This window comes from Vanessa tameamea, chromosome 20, assembly GCF_037043105.1.
Source record: "Vanessa tameamea isolate UH-Manoa-2023 chromosome 20, ilVanTame1 primary haplotype, whole genome shotgun sequence".
Lineage (NCBI taxonomy): Eukaryota > Metazoa > Arthropoda > Insecta > Lepidoptera > Nymphalidae > Vanessa > Vanessa tameamea.
Window position 1 is genome coordinate 3,551,426 of NC_087328.1, and position 24,512 is coordinate 3,575,937.

Consider the following 24,512-nt stretch of genomic DNA (forward strand, 5'->3'; position numbering starts at 1 on the left):
GTTTCACACTAGTAGAACGACAGACAAAAAAATTACATCTGATGATAAGGGGTTAACTACCTCAATAAATACTCACACTGTACGAAGTATAAGCCAATTCTTACAGTCAATACTCTATTATGGTATTAGATGTTACGTCCCTTGTGCCTGTAATTACACTCGGTCATTCACCCTTCAAACCGGAAGAAAGTATTACAAAGTGTTAATGGTTCGCGGCAATAGTTAAGGAGTGCTGATACCTATCCAGACGAGTACAAAGCCCTACCACTAATTTCTTTTCAAGTAAGTGTTTAGATCAAAGTTATACTTTACGATCTAAACAAAATTGTACCACATGAGTATCTACATAAATATTATAAATATCTGTTCGTTGCTTTTTCACGGCCAAACTCCTAAACGGAATTTAATTAAATTTGGTATGAAGTTAAGTACTTTTTTACGCCTAATCCCAGATGACCAACTTCTAATACACAAGCCGCGTGTGACAACAAATTTTATATAAATATTTTGACTTTGTATCGATAGAAATCACTAGTGTTCAAGCAAAATTAGTGATCATTTGATGCTAGTTCTCGCGTGTCAAATGCTCCATGTTATACCAGTAACGCATTAAATATGGATTAGACGAGCAGACTCTGGTCAAATACTGCGATGAAGCTTTGAAAAGGGGGATGCAACGTAGACGGTCTAATAAAATGTCAGAGCTCTGCGATCTTACAAGCAAAATACACACAGATTTCACCGGCTTTTCATTCATTCACATTTCATTGTTACGAGTGTACTCTTTTAAAACTATGATTAATATAAGAAATAGGATTTTCAAGTGTTTCGACCTTTTTATTATGTAAAAGTTTTTTCCTCATAGTAAATTTGTCATTTTTTGCACAAATTTGTAAACAAAAATAGGTCATACATGGCGCAGGAAAATATGATGGTTTTTCTATCGATAATTATTATTGTCATATCATTAAAAATACATAATAATACAATACATTAATAATACAAAATGGGTGCAAATATGATACATTTGGTGCTAAACCTCAAGATTTATGAAATGATGGAAATTGGAATGACCTTAACCGCACCGATCAATCTCCTTCGTGTCTTCATCACTCGTGACTTAAGCGAAATAATCTGTGCCCAGTAAGAACAAACAGAAGCCATAAAAAAAAGAAATTCGAATTTCTAATTTGAAATAAGTAAAAAAATTATAGTTGCAAAATCGAGTTATATATCCACTGGTAGACAGATCGACCTATATGCTGTTTTTTTTCTCGTCATTTTTTAGTATATTAAAATTGTTTAATGAGAAAAACATATATGAAACATGATCTATGTTTATTTTTTTCCAAACAAAAGTATAAATTCCTTAAAAAAACCAATCGTATTTATTTCATTTATTTTCATTGTGACTGCTTACATTTATAAGTTACTAAATGCGTGTTTAAAATTAATAACAAAAGTTATATTGCTTAATTTTAAAACGGTGAAATGTGTGTTTTGTAATCGAACTAGTTCTTGTTTCTTGACCTTTGAACTCTTAAAGGGCGAATCCATGACATCAGTTTGATCAATCATCTCGTTATGTTACCTACTTGGTACAGGCAAGCTTCGAAAACTTTCAAAACATACTTATTAATTTAAGTATGTTATACATATATTATTTTATAAGAAGTAAATAATGCATTAAAATTATATTACAAATTATAATGACGCTATTATCTATGTATATTATTTTCCGTAAAACACATTTGCTTTTCAATCCGCGTACAGTTTCGTTCGGTGTTCGATGGTTTTAGATTTTATCGAGTATCGAGTATTTTAATGTGAGCTTGAAAATGTCATACTTACATTAAAATTTATATCAATGTTGAAAAATGAGTTTTAAATGTTAAAATGAACCTCTGTTCATTTCAACATTTAAAACTAAATTTGTTTTAGGGTTATTACTCATAATAACCTTAAACCAATTAAAAAAAAAACCGTATATTACCTTTTACGTTTAATCTAAAAACCAACCTCACTGGGATAAGGTACTAAAGTATCTATTTTATATTAAAAATTTTCATTTTTATTTGAACCGAATTTGATGATATTTTTTTATAAAACTTTAACTACAAGGAAGGACATAGGCTACTTTTTTATACCTTAAACCTACCCGGGCCGGGACAACTAGTATATACATATACATATATACTTTCACAAACAATTTATACTTAGCTTTAGTATAAGCAATGGTTATTCATTTTTATTCTATATTCAAAGTGGCTTTGTCACACGATAAATGTTTACTTTGCTATTTCTTTTACCCTATGGCTTACACATTAAAGTCTAAATTAGATTGTACAAGGTGTAAATAAATAGGGCACGTCAGGTGTAAATCAAAGTGTAGAAGTGAATCATCGACCATTGACTCGGCGAGCGCAGACGACTTGGCAATTGACACATAAATCTATTCAAATGTCTCGGCCAGGCTGTTCGAAATATTATAACTAGTTAGTTAGGTATAGACTTTGTAAATTGTTTTAATTGCTAAGAGCACGCTGTCACCGCAATTTTGATTTTATTATGTCAGAGAACTATTAAAATTCGGGACGTTTTTAAACGAATACCATAAAATCTCGTTCCTAGAACAGCAGATTTTTTTTAAGGATTTTGTACTCCATATGATATATATTATTTCGATAATGTCACGTGAGTTTATACCAGCAGAATTTGTATATTGTCGTCAAGAACAATATACCTGTATATAATTCTGTCAGATGCAGTAAGTGTACAAATAAAATATAATTGCAATGTGTCGAATGTACAACGAGTGAGAATGATTGAATTAAATAAGAACCCGTATGCTTGAGTATCATCCTGCATGTTTGGGCGTTTAAACAAAAGGTAACATGGTGCAGCCTCACAACTGAAGTGAGTGAGAATTTGGTGAGAAATTTCTTACGGTGCTAATGTCTATGGGCAGTGGTGACTTAACAACGGGTGCTACAATCGCTGAATGATAGAAAAAAAATCATGTTGTGGCGCAAATTATAAATAAATTTGTAAAAAATATTTTTGTTTAAAAAAATACGGGAATTCGTATGATAATTAGGCCTTAGGATTTAAGCCTTTATTTAAAAGGAAATATACAGTACGGTGCAGCTGAAAACCACACTCTTAGAACTCTTAGACTTGTGTTATGTTGTTGCTATTGATTTGGAGAAATAGAAAAAAACCCGACAAATCAATACCACGAAGAATAACGTCCCTACATGAGTCCAATAAAAAAATCACGAAACAAAAAGAAAAACAATTCTCGTAACACATTAACATATTTCAGGAAACTATTTCTCAACCGTGTTTCTGTCACCGAAATATCTAATGACATTAAAGAATATTTATATTTTTAGATAAAACAGTCTCATCTAATCATAGCTACTTTTATGAATATATGTATTTGAAAATAAGAAGTATAACACGCACGTTATGTATGTTTCCAAATGTAACACTTTATTGTTAATCATTTCACATGTTAACAGTTTTGACATCAAGTAAAACAGATCGTTACAAACAAAGACTACTCTAAGATACCGTCGTACGTGTATACATGTAGAACCTACTTGGTATGATGATTTTTTTTTTTTTTCATAAATAATTTCGTTAATGAAAAAGTATTTAGGATTGTCATTATTACAAATATATTGAAGTTATTATTATTGAAGAAACTACATAAAATTATTTAATTCGTTTTAGGTCTTTATTCAATCCTGTCTGGGTAGGTACTACCCACTCATCACATATTCTACAGTAAAACAACAATACTCAGTATTGTTGTGTACCGGTTTGAAGACTGAGTAAACCAGTACAAGTGTCATGTTTATTACTAAGGGTTGGCTCATTGGTGTTGTAAAAAAATCATAGCTCAATCAGTAGTTACTGCATTTTCTAAAGATTTTTAAATATTTAGATAACTATAAGTTAATACGTCTCACCAATAACATGAACATTCGATTTTTAAATTAAATCCGTTTAAAATGAATAAAAAACAACAATTATTTCAGAAAACTACAAACAATTTATAAGATATTGCTCACATAACTTTCATCGTTTGTTTATCACCCGCATGTCATTAAAAATCGATAAATTCAAATTTTTGACAATTGATGCCAATTACCAATGACAGCGTAGTTTGTATTTATGTTTAGAAATTATTATTATGGTCGTTACGAGATGATAAATAATTGAGTCATTAATCATTATATATATATATATATATATATATATATATATATAAATAAAAAAAAAAACGAGACAAGAAGTGCGAGTCGGACTCACACCCACAGGGTTCCGTACAAACTCGTATATTGTTCATCATGGGAATCGAGTATTATAATTATTTTGTTAGCGATGTTTGGATTATCATTTACATGCTTTATGACATTGCTTATTGCCAGATTTCTTGATTCTAGATCAACGGGACTTGTCTTAACTTTTTTGATTCCCTAGTGAGTGTCAAAATATGCGGCATTAACGAAACAGACACCGCTGTATGATTTAATTGCGTTTACTTAAAAGTTTTATTCTTTTTAGTATTTTATATTCATTTCAACTTGATATCTAAATGCGCTCCTGAGAAAAAGGTTCTTAAAAGACAGATAACGAAATGATCCTATGAAGTTTCCGTTTTTCCTTTTGAGGTACTGTAAGACTCAATTAGAATGTATTACTTTATATTAAATATTATATTAATTATTATTATCTTTATATTACGGACGAGTATCTGTCACTTTGTCTATTAAACATTATATTTTTAACTGGGTATCGAGTAAAAAAATATTTCAAACTAACTCAAATTCTTTTATTCAATATAAAAGTATTACACTTGCTTATTGATAGTCAAAGTAAACACTACCATTTAAAATTCTTATCATATTATATAAGAAAACCTAATAAATATTATTTTATTTCTGAGTTAAGACTAAGTTATTACATACGGTACGGAACTCTAGAAATGGATGTTGGTTATCGGTTTGCGATTAATAGACTTTGACACCGTTTGACTGATCACCATGAAAGTTGGCACACATATTTTTTTCATGGAGAATCGGAGGAAGATGATTGAATAGAAGTTTTGATACTATTCACTTTATTGTATCTCGACACTAGATGGCGCTAGAACACATCAAACATACCATTCAACCATGAAAATTGATATGATTGATATTCTCATTGTTGTTTATATAAATCTATAAGGCTTTTACAATGCCAGCTAAATATAGCATAAGCGAAAGTTGTCAGTATATGGATCACGTGATATTTCGCCATATCCTTACGTGTCTGTTATATTAACAAGTCATGTTAAGTTAATATAGTTTTGATATTATGTACTACCGTACTGTTACCATATAACATTTATATATTAAGAAAAATAAACTCGTAATTGTATATAAAGGTCGGGTGCTACTGTTTTCGTCTGTTGCTCACAAGAACATTATATCGATAGTGATGTCTTAAACGTTCAAGAGGGACAGAGAGCGATGTGCGATTAACATTGATTAGGATAAAAATAAATGAAAGATCTCACTTTGTCTGGACGGCAATGAAATAAAACGAGTTCGTGAGTTAAATCACCCTTCGATACACGATCAATACAATCTAATTTCGAAAACACTACACGTTTGACCTTTATAATATTTATATATTTATATAGTATTATTTATTTATTTATAAAGGTTTACCATTATAACGAGAGCCGAGATGGCCCAGTGGTTAGAAAACGTACATCTTAACCGATGATTGCAGCTTCAAGCCCAGGCAACCACTGATGTTTCACGAGCTTAATTTGTGCCACATATGTATCCACCAACCAGCATTGGAGTAGCGTGGTAGAATAAGCTCTAAAACCTTCTCCTCAAACCGTATGTGTCCTCTAAGCGTTGCATTTCCAATGGTTTACTATTCGTCCGATTGAGATGAAACGCGTTGTTCTGCGGAGGCGTGTGAAAATCCGTCGCCCAAAAAAATATTGGAACATATTTTTCTTTGTATTTTCTATTTAACACAAACGTTTTTATACGCTTAGTAAAAAGTACGCAAGTACGCAAAAAGTTGGACATCATTATTTTTTATAAAAGAGGTAGGCAGACGAGTATGAGTCATCTGATGGTAAATGTTCACAATCGCCCTGAGACATTGGCGCCGTTAGATATATTACCCATTCCTTACTATCCTTACCAGTTTATAAATTTATCATGATATCCTTTTGAGTTTATCATGGCCCGCATCTGATGTTTACAGTGAAATGGATTTCGGGATTTCTACAACAGATAACGGTATTATTAACCTTTTTTCTTCAGATTTTAGGCCACTTGCAAAAGTACCTAATACCGAGATTTAAAAACAAAATAAATGTTATTAATTTTATAACTATCTATTAACTATAAGGCATTTTTTAAATTGATCGAAAATTTGTATTCCTGTTATTGTCCCACTCAAAACAGGACGAGTGGTCACCTTACGTATAACGCATATTACATCGTCCCTGTGAATTCAGGGCTGGTCGCTAAGTTATGAATAATAAACGTACATTTCCCTGGTATATTTGAAGTCACTTAGCACATTCGGCCCGTGTTTACCGTTGGGAACATAAGCTGACGTTCTCACGATTGCTGGGTTCATATAATACACTCAGCGTACCTACTTTCAATATAAAAAAAAACTGTTAATCTATGTTATGTTGTCATTGTGTTATAACCCTTTTCATTATTTTTGATCGTTGTTAATTCGTTGGACTAGTTGCTTTATTTTTTTTTATAATTTTAAATTGTTATCCACAGACGAAACCGTGTGTTCTTTATTTAAATTTATAATCCTGCCTTAATTCAAATCTTTATGTTTTTTATTTTGATTGCTCACAACTATTTAATAGGTATATAGTAAGAACCATCAAAGCCGGTCACGCGTTGTGGCTACGTTACACGTTGAACTATATTGCAGATAGTGTTTAGCGAAAACCTTCACTGAAGCACGCTGAATATAATTGATGTACCATTTATGTCATTTCACTAAGTGTCTTTTAGTCGAGCGTGTTTTAAAAAAAAACATCGATCTTATTATATCTATAAATATACAGAGATTACATGTCTATTCCAAGTATTCAGTGTAATACTATAATTGTAGACATGATTTATTGTTTAATAGTAGCTAGCTTATATGTCTGCAGATCCCGAGATCCCGGGTCAGATCAATAAAAAGTTAGTAAGTTTCCTTTATTTGAATCAAGAAATCTGCAGTAGTATAGACTGGGGTGTTGGGAGTTACCACTGGTAACACAGTCTTGTCTCGGAAAACACGTAAAGCCATTGGTCTTAGCCCTGAACTCTCTTCGGTCTCATCTTAAGGAATGACTGATATTAATCAGGGAAATATCATAAAAACATAAGCTTTATATATAGTGAATTACCTGCGTCAAAATTATCAGTCTGACTTAATTACCTTGGGATAAGCTATTATAAGATAGCCACTAGACTAGATCAGTGACACAGATATAAACTAATCGAGCTAAGTTCTTAGTGCCTATAACGAAGTTAAACTTGCCACACCAACTAAACTTCAGATTGCTTGCTATCTCTTGATACTTTTACACTTAAATGTTCCTTGGATGTTATGTGATCCTAGTAACTTTAAACGTTCATTAAATTTTGTATTAATTTAATTCGATACAAAATAATTGGCTTTAAAAAAATAATTACTTTAAAATCTTTAAAAGTTAAAGGGTTACCTGATGTTAAATGGTCACCATCGCCCATAGACAATGGCGCTGTAAGAAATATTAACCATTCCTTACATCGTCAATGCGCCACCAACCTTACCTAGTTACACTGGCTCACTAATCCTTCAAACTGAAACACAACAATACTCTTTAGCGGTAGAATATCTGAAGGGTGGGTGATACCTACCCAGACAGGCTTGCACAAAGCTCTACCGTGTATTTAAAATTATTAATATGTTGTGAATAATTAAAAACTACTCACTATACGTTCAATGAGAAAAATAATTTGTAGTAATAATAGCTTACGATCGGCATATGCTTTACTTTAATTTGATGGGAATAAAGATTTTTTAACAAACAAGTTGTCTCGAAAGAAATCGCTAGTGAACGAAAAGGACGTCTTTTGTATTGCATTTCTTGTATTTATATTACGTTTTCGATTTGTGTAATGTGATTTACAATTATTCTAGCGGCAAGATACGATGGCCGTTTTGACACATTAAAAAAGTGATGTGAAATGTAAATTTATTATCGATATAATATATTCAAATCTTTGTTTTTTTGCAAGTAATTTAATTCAAGTTTTTGTTGCAAGTAGTATCTGATTAAAAAGGTTTAATAAAAAAAATATAAAATAAGTTTAAGTAATATATTCGAACGAAATCAATTTAAATCAAAAATTGTCTTTCCCATGTAATGATGTAGGTACGTTCTGTTGCCTGTTCTGAATACTAATATTATTTCTATTATCATTTTCTACAATAAACATATATAAATAAAATAAAATAAAATAAACAATTTATAAAATAGATAAAATATTTACTGTCAACACAAATATAACACCGACTACGAGGTCGAGTGTGAGAGTGTGACGTACACGTTTACGCAAAAAAATAAATAAAAAAGTTATCTTCGCGGTACCCTAATATTTGTAGTTTAGAAATCACATTCGATAAATTTTATGACTAACTGCACGTCACTATTGACAATAAAGAACAACAATTTGCTCCTTTGATGTAATTAATTATTAAATACGAAACTTCATGAGCGGGCAAACGTCAAAACGGCCATCATAGCGTGCCGCTACTATAAGAGCATATATAAATAAATAAATAATTTCTACCGTAGGACTTACTTGCATATCGAAAGCGTGTTATCCCAAGTCCCACTGAGACTAAACTTATATTCTAATCTAAACGTAGTCTGACGTCAAGTTGAAAGACAAACGCATTAAACGTCTGCAGACAGACACTAATGGAGCTGAAGAAGCTGTAATCTTTGTATATGACAGGATTATACGCGTTAGCAATCTTTAAATAACTATAATAGTTTATTAACAGATTTGTTTAATCATTCCAAATGGCACTTGTTTATTTTTAAACAAAGTAGAGTGTAAAATGTTTGGTAGCTATGATAAAAAACTTGGTTTTGTGTAAACCCGTCTAGGTAGCTACGGGGTACCACCCATTCATTATAATTATATTCTACCGCCAAATAGCAATAGTTTGATTTGTTTTAGCTTAGTTTGGTTTCGTTCCGGTTTTAAAGGTGAATGAGCTAGTGTAACTAGGAACATAACATTTCATTTTCAAGAATGGTGGCGTATTGGCTTTTTTAAGAGATGGTTAATATTTATTTTAGTGCCAATGTCTGTACGAGACGATGACTACTTTAAATCAATCACGTGGCTACATCCATCATCGTGGCTCACTAGACTGCGCGCCAGCCTATATAATATGTAAAAAAAATTACCTCATCCCGTCGTCGAAGTTCTATTTTTAATTTATTTTTTAATGTTACCATATAACATTTGACCTAATACGATATATATAAAAAATAGAAGATGTCTATGAGTATAGAACTCAGACACAGTCTGGTCTATAATAAGCGCGTTGACAAGTTACATGTGTGTGCCGAATATAGCTTGTTGCGTATTTTAATCTTTTGATCAAAATGAGATTGAAATTTTAAGGCCAGTTTACTTTATTTAAGAAACGTTTCGTTTTAATTCCTTATAATTAAATTATCTACGAGGCGTAATACAGTAGCCACTATTGGCTTGCCACTTGTGGATAAAATGATCTAGTTTCAGTGGAAATGGCCTAGTCATCTAGTAGGTTTTAGCTATAATTGCGGGTTTTGTTTTACGAATACAATCTTCATTTAAAATTCGACCCATAATCAGTAATAATTGTTCAATATATATATATTTTAATAAAGTTCGATTCTTTTAGATTCGAAAATTATTTTAAAACTCAATCCTATAAATGTTGTTATATTTAATTTATAGCATTTCTCTATCAGAAGAATCTTTATTTAAAAACATATCTAGATATAGACGTGTCCATGATTTATAATTGTGTTCCCCATTAAAAAAATAGTGTTGTTATTTTATTTGTGACGCTACATCGATAAAACTCAACAATGAAAAGTTAACAAAATAAATTGACTTTCCAGTATCGACAACAAACTACATAAAGTGCCTTCGTATTCTCGATTCGCAGCTCCAGTAGTTTAGTTTCATTGACAGATTTACTGTTATTGTTCTGCTAGACGCTGCAACTTTAACAAATTAATAACTTTGTTTTGAGACGTGAAGGGAAAGGGGCCATAAAGTAGCGCCTCTTGACAGCTTAGACTGATTAATTTATTTCGTACAGTATTTCAATTTTAAGGAATATATTTAAATGAGAACACAGCTCAGTACAGTCGGGCTTAAAATTTGTTTTCGAATGCATTCCTTAATCCACTTAGCCATTAAAAACATACTTATAAGTAGATACATATATTTATTTTAAAAACAGAATGTTATAAGGACAAGTTTTAAGCGCATTCAGTCAGTACAAGTAAATGCTTTTTTTGATTATACGTTATAGGTATCACTCAAACGTTTCATACACAACCGTAATATTGGTCCTTGAATTCTTTCTTTTATCGCGTACACAGAACTTTAATACTAACAAAGCAACAATACAAACACTAAAATAAGCCGTTGATTAATACATAAACCTTTATTTTCCTATATTGCAGCAAATTACGATAAGTTTGTGGACACTAATTGGTTCCTTAAACAATGGACAGTTCAATGAGTAGGTAACTCTACTCGGCCAATATCTTGAAGAGATATTTATGACTTTGTTCGTTTAGTAGGTACTAAATTATTCGGAATAGAACTTTCAGTTCAATGTGAGTTATAACCGATATAATCCAGTAACTAATATGTTTACGATACATAGTTTTCAAACAGAAGATGCGTTATTGTGCATGTATAAATGTAAAAAAAACATTTAATTTTTTTATAAAAAAAAATGAAGGTGTAACTTTAAGACTAACGTATAATAATTAACATTTGAGTCCTCTAAATTTTCTTATCATAAGAAATAAGATCAAAACAAAAACCAACATCTTAATAAAATTATTTAGCTTCGTTTTCATAATCAATAGTTTATTACAATTTATTATAGGTATTTTATTCAATAAAAGGATTTATTTATGGTTCTTATTTCCTTGAGACAGATTGGGGCACCCTTTTAACCTAAAGACGACCCCTAAGGGTCGCGACTCCAAGGTTGACGAAGCCGTTAGAGGGTCAAAACACAACTGACTTTGAAATATAATAATAGTGCTTAGTATCAGTGAAAATATCTACAAGAACTCAACGATTAATAATACGGGAGACGACATTATCTTCCCTGAGTTCTGTTTTTTATTTCACTCGAAACAAAATGTAGGCAAATTGCCGAATATATTTTTTGTAACTTAGCATTCAAGGATTTAGTTCGATATTGTCTATAGGTTTATTGGCAGTCTGCCAGAAAATGAATGACATTCGCAACATGTTCCATTCGCTCAGAGTGACATTCATTCAGTAAATTAGATTCTGACTAGTATCTGTAATGAGATTACGAAATGTCTGGATGAAAATGATTTTCATTGCTTTTAAAAAATTGGATACGGATTTTTGAGTTAATTACATGCTAGCAGTGTTTCTGATTTTATTTATAGTTTACGCTGTTCTCAATTTAAACATTTTATTTATTCTGTGCTTTTTACTGTTTACATATGATTTTTTTTTTTACCGTTAAATATAATTTTAGTGCTGTATGGTGTTGTTAATTTTTAGCAATGATTTCTTGCAAATTTCAACTGAGAATTTGTTCGATGCAAGATATTTAAATTACTAAGCAATTAATCAGTCGATAAATAGGTTTAAATATCATTTTGCTTCAACAGTCCGTAAAAAATATCCTATAATTAGTCACTAAAGCTACAAAAAAAACAAACTATTTGATCATTATATCATTATCATAAAATTTATCTAGATTAAACAACTCGTTTACGCTAAAAAAATTGAGTTTAATGTAAATGACACACATATCAGCTATAATTAGCTCTGCTCTGCCCCCGGTAAGGTTAGCACATTGTTCAAAAATCTATTAGATTATAAACTTATATAAATTGCAGATTTCTTTATCTAGACTGAATTTGAAAATATATAAAAAAAGATATATATTTTACAATAATAACATATTATATGTTATACCTGTCATGTGTACCTTAGTAAAATTTTAATATCTGTCATGTGTTTAAAAAAACATATAATCTTAATTTTTTTTTTATATGTCACATTCCTTATTATGCAAATATTGTAATTTAGTTTTATAAGAAACATCATCCTGAGGTTTGTTTCTTTTCGAAAGTAATATGTCGTAACCATGTGTGTACGTGTTGAAAAATGCTCAAGTTTTATAAAACACTGTTTACAGGAACCAACAATTAAACGATGTGCATTTCTCATTAGACCCGTCTGCGAATTTAATATTTTGCATCCTTCACTGAGTTCGATGGAATTTATCCAAATATAGCCCGTAAGTATTTCCATTTTGGGTATTACTTTACATTCCATAATCATTAAGAAATTATATATTAAGCATTTAAATCATAACATTAATTTTAATTTATACCTAAGAAATAATATTTATTAATGTTAAGTTATACCACAATAAAAAATTACACACGAAATAAACACTTCTTTACGATTTTGTCACTATTATTTTTTAATTAATTTTAATCATATTATTAAATATTCAGACACATCACTGAAGCTTCTTAATTTAAAATTTATTCGAAATTCGAATTTCCATTTCGAATGTTATTAATTTCGAATGCATCAGTCAGCGCGGACTGACGCGTCACGACGCTCGCGTCGACTGGGCGCCATTTCGGACGACTGCCAAAGAATCCATGACTGAAAAGTTATATTTATATAGTTATGAGTGTACTCCATGTTTCAGAAGGTTAACTCTGGAAAATGATTTATTTACATATAGTTTGAACTGTTGACCTGATTTCATGATGGAATTGTAATTGATCCGTTTCTACTTTTTTTATATTAATTAAGATTAAAGTTTTAATAGACGTAATAAAATATACCACTATATCTTATAAGGTCCTCCATACTTTGATTTCTATTCATCAGATGACACATTTTTTTGTAATTATTAGGCATAATTATTATAATAATAACTACAGTTGAAGACACTTCATTATATCAGTGTCATACATTATTTTTATATTGCTTACATACATTAGTTAGTTCGTATGTATTTTATTGTATTCTATGACATTCAAAATAATATTTAAATAATTTTAATAAAGTATTTATTTTTTAAATCGAATAAACATAATCGATTTTAAATACAACAAATTTTATAGGAATCGACACGGAATCGGTAATTTGGTACCAACCACAAAGCTTTTCAAATTTTAAAATTAGTAATTATATTAACATCAAATATAATAAATGCAACTTTGTGTTGCAATATTGTAATTTTTAGTTTTAAGTTTGGGTGCAATAAAGTATAAATAAATAAATACCGGCTTTATTGGTAAAAGTATAGAAACTTCTAGATCAGTATTTGCTTGAGATCATCATCACAAAGTGATAAAATTGTTAGACTAAATTAAATGGACCAATTATTTTTTTCTCTAGCTCTCGTGGAAATTATTAAGTCGCATTGCGATACTGACAGCCGCATGAGAGCTCGTTATATAATACAACTATTCTGAATCTTGCGGTATACTGCAGTTTATTATACAAATGAATTGAGAATCATGCTACATAGAAACCTTTTTTTAGAGCTGCAATTCTATAATTTAAATATGACATACAATATTAGCTCTTATATCTATGATTTTATGAGTCACCTATTTCAGTATTAAAACTCCGTGGTGTTTAGACTTCAATCTCGTTTACTTTGCTCAAGTGACATTCACGAATTTAGGACGTCTGTTTGACCTACTTTCGCAATAGGTAGCCTGTCTAGGTTTGAAAATCGAATTATGTATTCAGCGTAAAAGCTCTAGGGTTAAATGCTGAGTAATAAGTTCCATTCTATTATTTTCTCTACGTATCCATATTATATAGCTTATTTACGTAGCAGATGATTTAAATTTGATTGATAAAATATAAAACTGTTAAACTGAAATATTGAATACCTTCGACAAATAAAAAAAAAAAACACAATTATTAGAACCTTTGTCTAAACTGACGCAAGATTATTTTTCTTTACAAATAGTTAAGGGTCGTCGACTAATATTCTACAACTACACGTGTCTAAATGTTATCAAGTTAGTTTCCTCACAATGTTTTCATACATCACCACCACCACCACTCGATGAAAGATAAGCAATAAAGCAAATAAAGACCCATCGGCAATGGCCCATATTTGGAACCTCTATATACAGTATATTATTTAGGAAAAGAGATATAAGTAACACAGAGTTGACTCACCATTGACATATTGGAATTCTTTCCACTAGCAATGATAGGATTTTAGTTGATGTATCCGTTGTTGAAATCGATTTAAAATAATTAAATGTGCTGTGGCGATATATGCTGAAGCCAAGTACCCAATTTTTAAGTTCCATATATATATATATATGTTTTCAGTTTGCAATTATTATTTATTATTTAATTTTGGATAATAGTGTAAAGAAAAACGTACAGATATAACCTTCCTTTGTTGCCTCCACTAGTGGCAGGGGAACTGGTTCAGTATTGTCCAGAAAATCAGAATTGTGATTCAACATAGTAAAGCTACTATTTAGTCCACGTGATACTTATACTATTTTCAATGTATATTCGGTCAATATAAAAAAAAGTATATCCACCGAACTTTTTTTATATATTTAAAGTAATTATGGTCTTTATTTCGTTTCAATGTATTGTGTTATTTGATTGGATAATCTTAATCATATTATTAAACACGTGCCCGATTCAACCACTCAATCTGAAGAGCCACTTCCTGGTATAGAGGATACGACATTTCAACTAATATCCTGCTTAAGCATTTTATAGGCAATATTTAATTTTTAATACCATGACGTTTTTATTTATGTATTTTGGGAGTGATTGTTCAAAAAAAAGGTTGTTTTGTTAATGTTGTTTTGTTTTGTTAAAGTTCAGAAGTGGAAATACAACTTACTATTACCCAAATCCCTGACACCACAAATATTAGAAGACTACTCAAGAAATACAAAATAAATCCCATAAGCCACTACCGTATAACGTAAAAATAGAAAATATATCAGAAATTTCGAATCGTAATTGCTTGTGGCGGAAAATGTAGCTCTATAAACTCTTTTGCGTTTTCGTTTTTAAAAAGAACACACTTCGGGTAGAACCCACAAGACATGAAGGCGGGATTAATTGAGTCGATACTGTGTCAGTTTTTTCCGTAAATATTTATATATGGAACAAAATTCCATAATACTTGCATAAATAATTTTATTTATTTAGTAATTCGCTTGTCGACCTTGATGCTTGACCGCAATCACACCTAATGCCAAATTGCCACAAATATGTCCAGATTATGATCAGGAAACACACACCAGTGGAAAATTTCTGAGTTTGTGAGAAAAGAAAAAGCAAACGATTTGTTGTCCGGTAATAGAAAGCTGAACTAAAAATTTAAAAGTGTGCACATAACGTATGATTATTATTATTAAAACTTTTATGTATGTGTTAATTTTACTATAGTAAAGTTAAGGAAAATCACCTCATAACATAACAGTAAAAATAATTATGACTTAAACTTCATACACTGACGTTTTAAACTTTAATGACGTAAAACATATCATACGAATTTAGTCTTTGCCGCCAGGGACTAAAGGCCAATATTGTATGTACATCAGAACCTTTGTGCTATCTGATTGTATTTGTTTTATCAACATCAGCGCACGTGCGACTGCAGTGAGATCAGATAGTGATCCCTTCAAGCGCTTTAAAAGCACTGCTTATTTATTAAACGGGTGACGAGACAGACTTTCCAGCTTTGTTCTTTTCTAATTATTTCTTTGTTTTAATTTTACTTTCAATTCCTTTACACCTAAAAATATTCAATAATATTACATAGGATTCGAAGAATTCTTTTCCTCAATTCTTCTATAAAAAAGGCGACAAATGCATTTTCTTGAACTTTCACCGTAAAAATTCAATGGACATATATTTAAATAAATTCAGTAATTAATTAAAATTTACTTTAAGAGTGAAACCCACACTCGTATAGGTAATTAAACAGGTCGTGTTTACTTTAAAACCATTAGTACCAAGCCAATATATTTTTTGAAACCATAATTAAACAACATATTAATTAATTATGATTAAAGCAAGCATAATATTTATGAACATAAATGATTTCACTTACAGTAGTAGTAGTAGTTGATTAGGTGAATACCTTACCAATCAATTTTTCTACTGCAATACTTTGAATTGAAGGTTACCCAGGTAAATTGTAGGCAGGGGTACATGTCAGTCACCTCCTCGTGGTGTACCCTGGGCAACGGGGCCGGCTTGAGCTTGCTCGTCGGCCACGGCTAAGACTGGCGGGAGGGATGCCGCGGGGCCGCTCCTGGTACGTCCCTGATCGGCGTCAGGGCGAACCATGTGAGTGGCCTCGTTGGCTAGGAGGGAGTGGGAGGGCTCGCTACTCGAGCCTCCCAGGTGTTTTACACCGGCGGTCAGCGGCGGAGCCTACCATCTTATCCGCCGCAGGGCGTCAGCTTCGTTGACGCCCAGCCTCCAGTGGCGGACTCGGGGGAGTTCGTCACATTCCCACATGGAGGATGAGGGGGAAGGCGCGCACTAGGCGCGCTTTCCATGGATATTCAGCCGCCTTACGGCGGCTGCCGCTGGTGGGGTCGCGGTTGCATGCCCTTGGCGATCCCGTGGCCTCACCACTCGGCGGCATGGTGGAAACCCGAGGATGGTTTTAGTGGGTAGGACAGGGCATCTGCCCTGGCACGGGGCATTAGGCCCCGGTTGAGTCCCACATACCCGTCCCGGTCCCCCGACCGGGCGGCATGCGTAAATGCATTTCCTCCTCGTTAAACAAAAAAAAAAAGGTAAATTGTAGGCACAAGGGAAATACCGTCATATGGAATGACACGGCTGGTGGAGAATTTACAACATTAGCGCTAAATCTTTTACACGTATTCTTGAAATAAAGCTTATTTCGAAATACAAAGTGACGCTTTGACTTTTTTAATACCACAAGAGGGATAGAGACAGCGATATATTTAGACCTTTCTATTTATTCTAGACCACTAGTAACACATCAAGTAGGTATATTAACACTTCTTCCTTTATTAATACAAAAAAAAATATCATTAAAAAAGAAAGAGAAGTAGCATAATTTTGTATTCAATAAAAAATAGTCTATAAAAATTGATATCTTAAATACAAATAATTATAATAAAAATATTAATGCTTAAAACAATTTCTGTCTGTCTCTCATAAACGATATTTATAAAGATATTGTATGAGTAGAATACTACATAGTAAATATATGTTAAACATAGATGTTATTTTTTCTTTTTTTAAAGAATTTTTCGTTAAAACGAATATGCCACTGTGTCAAATTAACAGTTAATTTATTAAAGTTAAATTAATTAGTAGTACTCATAATATTACACTATCCTTTCTATTATTAAGGCCGACCTTAGCTAATTTTAATAATTGAGGAGCTGTTTCTGACATAGACACTAATGCCACTAAGACAGACAACGTTAAACTTTCAACAACAAATCCAATAATATATTAAATAATTTCTAAATTGATAAAAGAATGAATACCTAGTAAATAAGTATTTCTTTTAGTACATTGGTGTATAATACTGTTTTTTGAATGGCGTTTATTTATTATAATTTAAATATTTTGTGTTTTTTTTTTTAATTATTTAATTAAGACATACATATACATACTTAAATATTTTATCTCTTCATATATATCCTCTTAATATATTCCAATTTCATTAAAATAAAATGTATAAAATTGTATTGTGTAATAAAATAATATATTATTTAAATTAGTTTTAAAATCATATTAAATATTTAATAATAGTGTATAAAGCGATGTTACAGCGCTGAAGTTGTATACAAAAACAGCTGCTCCACGATACAGGGTCACTTTCATACAGTTCTATAGAGTGCAATCTTTAGGTAATTTAATACGAGTAAATATCGCTTTTAAGGGCTTTATTCGGCTATTACAATGATTGATACGTGTCATGGGAGAGTCTATGTTTTAGTCAGAGCAAAGGGGCAGACTGTCTGTTAAACTCGACCTAAATATATTCAGCAATTATTGATTCTTTTTTATGGTTAGTAATTGATAACTAATTAGTAGTAGTAAGTAGTAGTGTGAGCCGAGATGACCCAGTGGTTAAAACGCGTGCGTCTTAACCGATGATTGCGGGTTCAAACCCAGGCAAGCACCACTGAATTTTCATGCGCTTAATATGTGTTTATAATTCAACTCGTGGTCAGCGGTGAAGGAAAACATCGCGAGGAAACCTGCATGTGACCAATTTCAACGAAATTCTGCTACATGCGAATCCACCAGCCCGCATTGGAGCAGCGTGGTGGAATATGCTCCAAACCTTCTTCTCAGAGGGAGAGGAGGCCTGAGCCCAGCAGTGGGAAATTTACAGGCTGTTAATGTAATGTTAATGTAAGAAGTAGTAGTAATTAATACCGTACAGTCGTGATCCAAAAACGACTACACAAAATGTTCCAAAAATGTCAACTATCTATATTTATAACGTCGAGATCCTGCTATATATTACCGAGAACCAAACATTAGCGTCTTTGAGAAATTTAATTCTTATACAAAATTCTATTCAATAATTGATTATAATATTGAGTACTAACACAACTTTTAATTCAATTTTATTTATCTTCCGTAATGAAATTATATTCATTCGGTAAAGACTTTAGGGCTCCCCGTCTGGCCAGATATCCACTTATTATATAATCTTTCGCCGAACATCAATAATCACATATAATAATTACTGTTGTGTTCTGGCTTAAAGGGTGAATGAGCCAGTGTAACTACAGGCGCGAGGGACATAACATCTTAGTCCCCAAAGTTGGTGGCGCATTTGTTTTGCAAGAAATGGTTAATATTTTTAACGGTGCCAATGTCTATGGTGGTCACCATATCATCAGGTGGTTCATTTAACCGTCCGCCTACTCATTTAATTTAAAAAAAGTGTTACATTTTCACGTTTTCCTTCTAATATATAAAAGAAAATAAACTATAGACAGCAGATATATTGTATGTAAGAAAGTTCAAGCCAATTGCGTTACATCAAACAAGATAGCTATACAGTTCAAAACTTTTAATTAGATTTAAATTGAAAACAGTTTTCGGGAACACTCATTTATCTTTTTTTGGTATTTTGATATATCGTAGTTAGTATCGAGTCTTGACATTCTTGTAGCCTATAAATAATTTAATTTGACTTACTATAGTTACTTACTGGGGGAAGGTTTTTGCTGCCGATTTTTCCAATGGAATCCACCATCGAACCGTTGCCGATGATAGTTTCATTTGTAAGAAAGTTGCTTTAAGAGAAAAAAACCTTTGTTTTTTTTCTTTGTGAATTCAATAATAGTTAGATTTTGACTATGACTGCAAAACTATGCTTTCACAGTACTAACTGAATAAAGCGGGTTCAAAAGCTCCACTGACTTTTCACGCAGTTTTCATAATTCATATCGTACTCAGCGTTGACGTCGTAAGAAACCTGCATGTTTTGATTTCAATTCTGTGTACACGTGTCACTAACCAACCACGATGGGAGTAGTGTGGTGGTAGCTTAAAAATCAGCTAAGACACATGAGGTGTTTTTTATGTGGTGCAGTCTATTCTTTTTTTAAAGATTTTTTAAAGCAATTTTGTGGTTTAAATTAATGATGTATCAAATATCTTCTATCAAATCTTTATTTATTTCAAATGATCTTTGTTATTTCTTCAAATCATTTTAAAATAGCGAGTTTTAATGATTATATAATAAGTATTTCTAATTAATTATTATTGAAATTACCATAGATGCCTAGAGAACCTTGATGTGTGATGTCATTACGCCGTGATTATAAGATGCAGTCATTACAACACAACAATAAGGTTCTCGTTATTTTTCTTAAAAATGTATTCTTAGATGCATTAACAATTTACTCTGAACTTAAAGCGCTTAAATTTCAAGTTAATTTATTGTACAGAATGAAATCTCGTATTTTAAATTAGAATTTGGATATATAAAATTAATTAAGCGTTTTCCAGAGTCCAACCAGTGACGGACTTAAGGTAGTAGATAGCTGCAGTATGGGCGCCAAAATCAAAATAAAGTATTAAAAAAAAATTAAAATGACTGACATACAACGCCCACTTTAACAAAATGACATTTTACAAAAGTAGTCCTCATGGAACATTGGTAAATTGGAAGTAAGAGCGAAAGTATGTATGGAAGTTCTTCATTTTGACAGTTTGACACAGTTTGGGGACATTAGAATTTAGGCCTCTATTTATTAATAAAAGACACCGTTTTTGAAAATTCACCACGAAAGAGGTTGAAATTGGTGCTGAAAAATTGTATAGAAGTTCGTCTTTATTTAAGTTTGAAATGGAAATCTGTTTGAACTCCAGCTATTAAATATGAGACCAGTATTATTACGTTGTCTCCGATGGAATATCACCGGGTACACGGAAAGTTTTCTCATATAAACGAACACTATTCCTCAGGAAATATGTATGGACTATGGACATTGAACCATCAGTGACGCTAATTCAATCAAAAACATTAATTTATAAAAGTTTAATATTATCGATTTAAAAATAATATTTTGCTTTTTTTAAAGATGAAATTCGTTTACCTACGCGACGATGACGACTCTTATATAGAAAAACTTTTAAAGATTAAATACTGTTATTCAGACATTTAGCATTCGTCATTTAGCACAGCGAATCCATTCTCCGACCTTATACTTGTGACTCGAAGATGTTTTATTTTCGTTAACTCAGACGGATTTATTGCTTTTATTTGGCGCTAAGTTTAGACAAGTGGCGCTTTTCTTTGAAGTGAGTAGGAAATAAAATAACTGGAAAATTATCACGACCAAATCGTTTCAAATAAAAACAGTCTTCATTGTGAGACCACTGTAAAGTTACCGAGACGTAATTTAAAAATAAGCGTAATAAAACGTGATGATCATTTATCAGGTTTTTTTTCGAATTCACGTAAAAATCCGATCGATATAAAACTTTGGTATGTTTTTCGTAATATGTCTTAATATGTTAACATAGTCGCAGTGTTATTAAAATACAATGGTTTCCTTATTTTAACATTCAATATTTTGTATATTATCTGGTGAAACAACAAATGGTACAGATCAAATAAGATAAATGACAATGTGGGGGACAAAACAATACGTTCGGAAATTACAATAGAACGCTATGACGTAACTTTATTCAATAACAGAATGACCTTAATTCAGGTATGACATAATTTAATTATATTCTGTGGAAGTTTAAGAGTTTTAAAACTATTTACGTTTGAAGATTAAATAAAAATATTTTAAATTTGTGTGAGTAGGCAAAAGCCGGTGACCAAACAGCCTGCCCATTTATTTTTATCCACTGTATAATTATTATATTAACTCTTAAAACTTATTTTATTTATACGTATTTTATTGGCCACATCAAGGATTTTTTATTATTTTAATACTAATTAGGTTTTTAGTTGCTTAGCATTTTTTTCTGGTAGATTTACCTATTTATCGTAAATGCCATGTTACCATTATTCGTATTATCTATAAGGCAAATGAAATAATCTTCATACTTATCATAATAATTATATCAGTTTAATATTTTTAAAAGTTTATTATTATTATATATTAATAATAAAATGTAAAAGGACAAACTACTTAAATAGTTCAGGGAATTTGCAACGTATATATATATTTAAAAAGTATTCATATAGTACATACATACTAAATTACGATTACGATTTACGATTAAAAACTCTTCTTAATAAAATATACAACAAAAAAAGAATACATACCTATTTAAATTAAGGTTCATCACCATGTTTTCTTTGGTATTACCGTTATAACCTGCAAAAAAAAACGGAAATTAAAATTGCCATACAAAAAAATGTTTTTAAACGCCTAGTAAGCATTTATAATGAAATTAAAATGTGATTAATGATTATGTCATCAAGTTTATAATGATTAAACATATAATTCTAGTTAGAACAAAAGTAAACTTGGAAATTGTACTACATTGTCAATAAAAATAATGCATTTGATATCGTGGAGAATTAGTTTAAACCTCAAGTTGCTTTACTGTATAGATTCGATTAAAATAACATTGTAAAGGTAAATTGGAACATTCGTTGTACTTAATAAGGGGACCGGGGACAATGAAATTAAACTGTATTTACTACAACTATTCAATAGTATTCAATAACGATAACGAGACTATAAATTTGATAAGTACCAGGCGATCATAATTAAAAAGGTTTATGAGCATTACGAATTGGATTGGTTAAGTTATGATACCACTTTATAACAAAGTATTCTCGTATTTTTTTTAATATATAAAATAATTAAAAATGAAATATATTTAATTATATTTTACTCAATATCTTGTTTTAAATATAATTCTACAATATTTTTATGGTGTTACGTAATTTATAGGCCATATTACATAACACTCTGACCGGAGCAGAAGAAAGTAGTTTCTATACAAGCAAAAGCCTCTAGAAACCAAAAGTCCAAAATAAAGGCTTTATACATTGTACAACGATTTCTTAGTAAGGCAAATCGTAACTAATCGGTCGTAGCATTGACAGTTACGTGAGTCGCGTATGAATTCTGTCGTGCATAGACGAGGAAATATTGTCTGTGACCAATGATACCATTATCTGTATTTTCTTTGTTGCATAACAGCCAGTGTGTCAGTACAGTTGCATACGGATACAGAGATTTATATATATCGAAATCAGCCCTTTGTCATTTTAATGTTTTGCAACGTACACTTATTTGGAAATAAGTCAGTTAATCGCATGGCTAGCTTATATAGGATGCAGGGCTAAAAGCTCTTTAGTGTTCACCTTGGGCATGACCGATAGATCTTTCTGAGCACGGCGAATGACTGACAAAACGGTTGTACCATACAGGTCACCTGGTACTTTTTTGCAAAGTGAAGTTCGAACTCGAGCTCCCGAGCCTACCTCGCGTTTACCGTTGTGACCAGAGTGCCAAAATACACTCCAAATACCCTCGTGATACCTTCTGAGTGAAGTAGGCCTTCTGCATCATTTCCAACAGTTGAGAGAAGGACAGTAATCGGGCAAGCGGCGTCGCTCTGTCTTGTGCACCAACGACCTGATGTAATCTCAACACTGAGTCGAGTTTCTCACCTCCTTTAGGTGAGATACAACCCGGAAGGGGCCACAGTTACCTAATATTAGAACGATCCCAAACGCAATCCAATCGGTGCATAAGACGGTAAACGCAGGAGGAACCGGGTAAAAAGTTCATAACAAAGACTATATTTAAATAGAGAAATTAGGTGATGTAAAGAAATACGAAAAGAAAATATTTTAATTAAGAATAACTTTATAAATTACGTAAATTACATAATAAAAATATTATGTTAACCCCATGTGTCAGAGGTTCGCGTATGAATGTTGGTAAATGACACGAGGACTCACGATGTAAGAATTTATTAAAATTCAAGTAAAAGTGATTACGCAATATCTCCCGAGTTATAAAAGTCTAGAGATAAGTAAGGAAGGACAATGAACCTGTTTTCGTAAGATTCAAGCGGAAACTTAAGTGTTACAATGCTTTTGGTTTGTAAATCTGTATATTACAGATTAACGAGTTTTGTGAGAAACATTTAGGTATATTATGAATCAGTAATTTTACAAGTGTTCTTTTTATTTTAATGTTCTTTTATTTCTTATTTCTTTTTATTTTATTTCTTTTCATGAGTATGACTGTGGATAATGGCTGCCTATCTATATCTATTATCAATACTAATATAATAAATTCGAAAGTAACTATCTGTGTGAACTCGCTTTTAGGTCTCAGTGAAAAAAACTCAATTTATCACAACTGAAACATTTAGGAAAAAATATATTAAAAGATATTGATAGTTTTTGCGCTCAAAAAGCTAATTATATCTATTCTATTGCGGAATTGTTAACAGGTATTTTTGAAGGGGTTCAATTTAGTCTGTATTTAGAAAGTATTGATTGCACACTGTTTGTATGAGAAAACAAAATCGTTTATATTTCTAATTAGTTGTCGCCCGCGGCATCGCTAGCGTTTTAGGGATTGATCGTAAGGGTTGCACTTAAGTATTAGACACAAAAAGTAGCTTATGTCCTTTCTTCGAGTTCAAGCT

General features: G+C 31.4%; 1 protein-coding gene across 11 annotated transcripts in view; it reads right to left on the minus strand.

Annotated features, from left to right (window-relative positions):
• Nucleotides 1-24,512, minus strand: part of LOC113403750 (tight junction protein ZO-3-like) — a 109,531-nt gene that overhangs the window by 56,939 nt on the left and 28,080 nt on the right. For all 11 annotated transcript variants that reach the window (XR_010309485.1, XM_064218101.1, XM_064218100.1 and 8 more), the window contains exon 2: nt 22,159-22,210. Coding sequence is in view for 10 of the 11 variants with exons in the window: in XM_064218101.1 (XP_064074171.1) it covers nt 22,159-22,210 (52 nt within the window). In the remaining variant the exon portion in view is untranslated. The remainder of the gene's footprint in view (nt 1-22,158; nt 22,211-24,512) is intronic.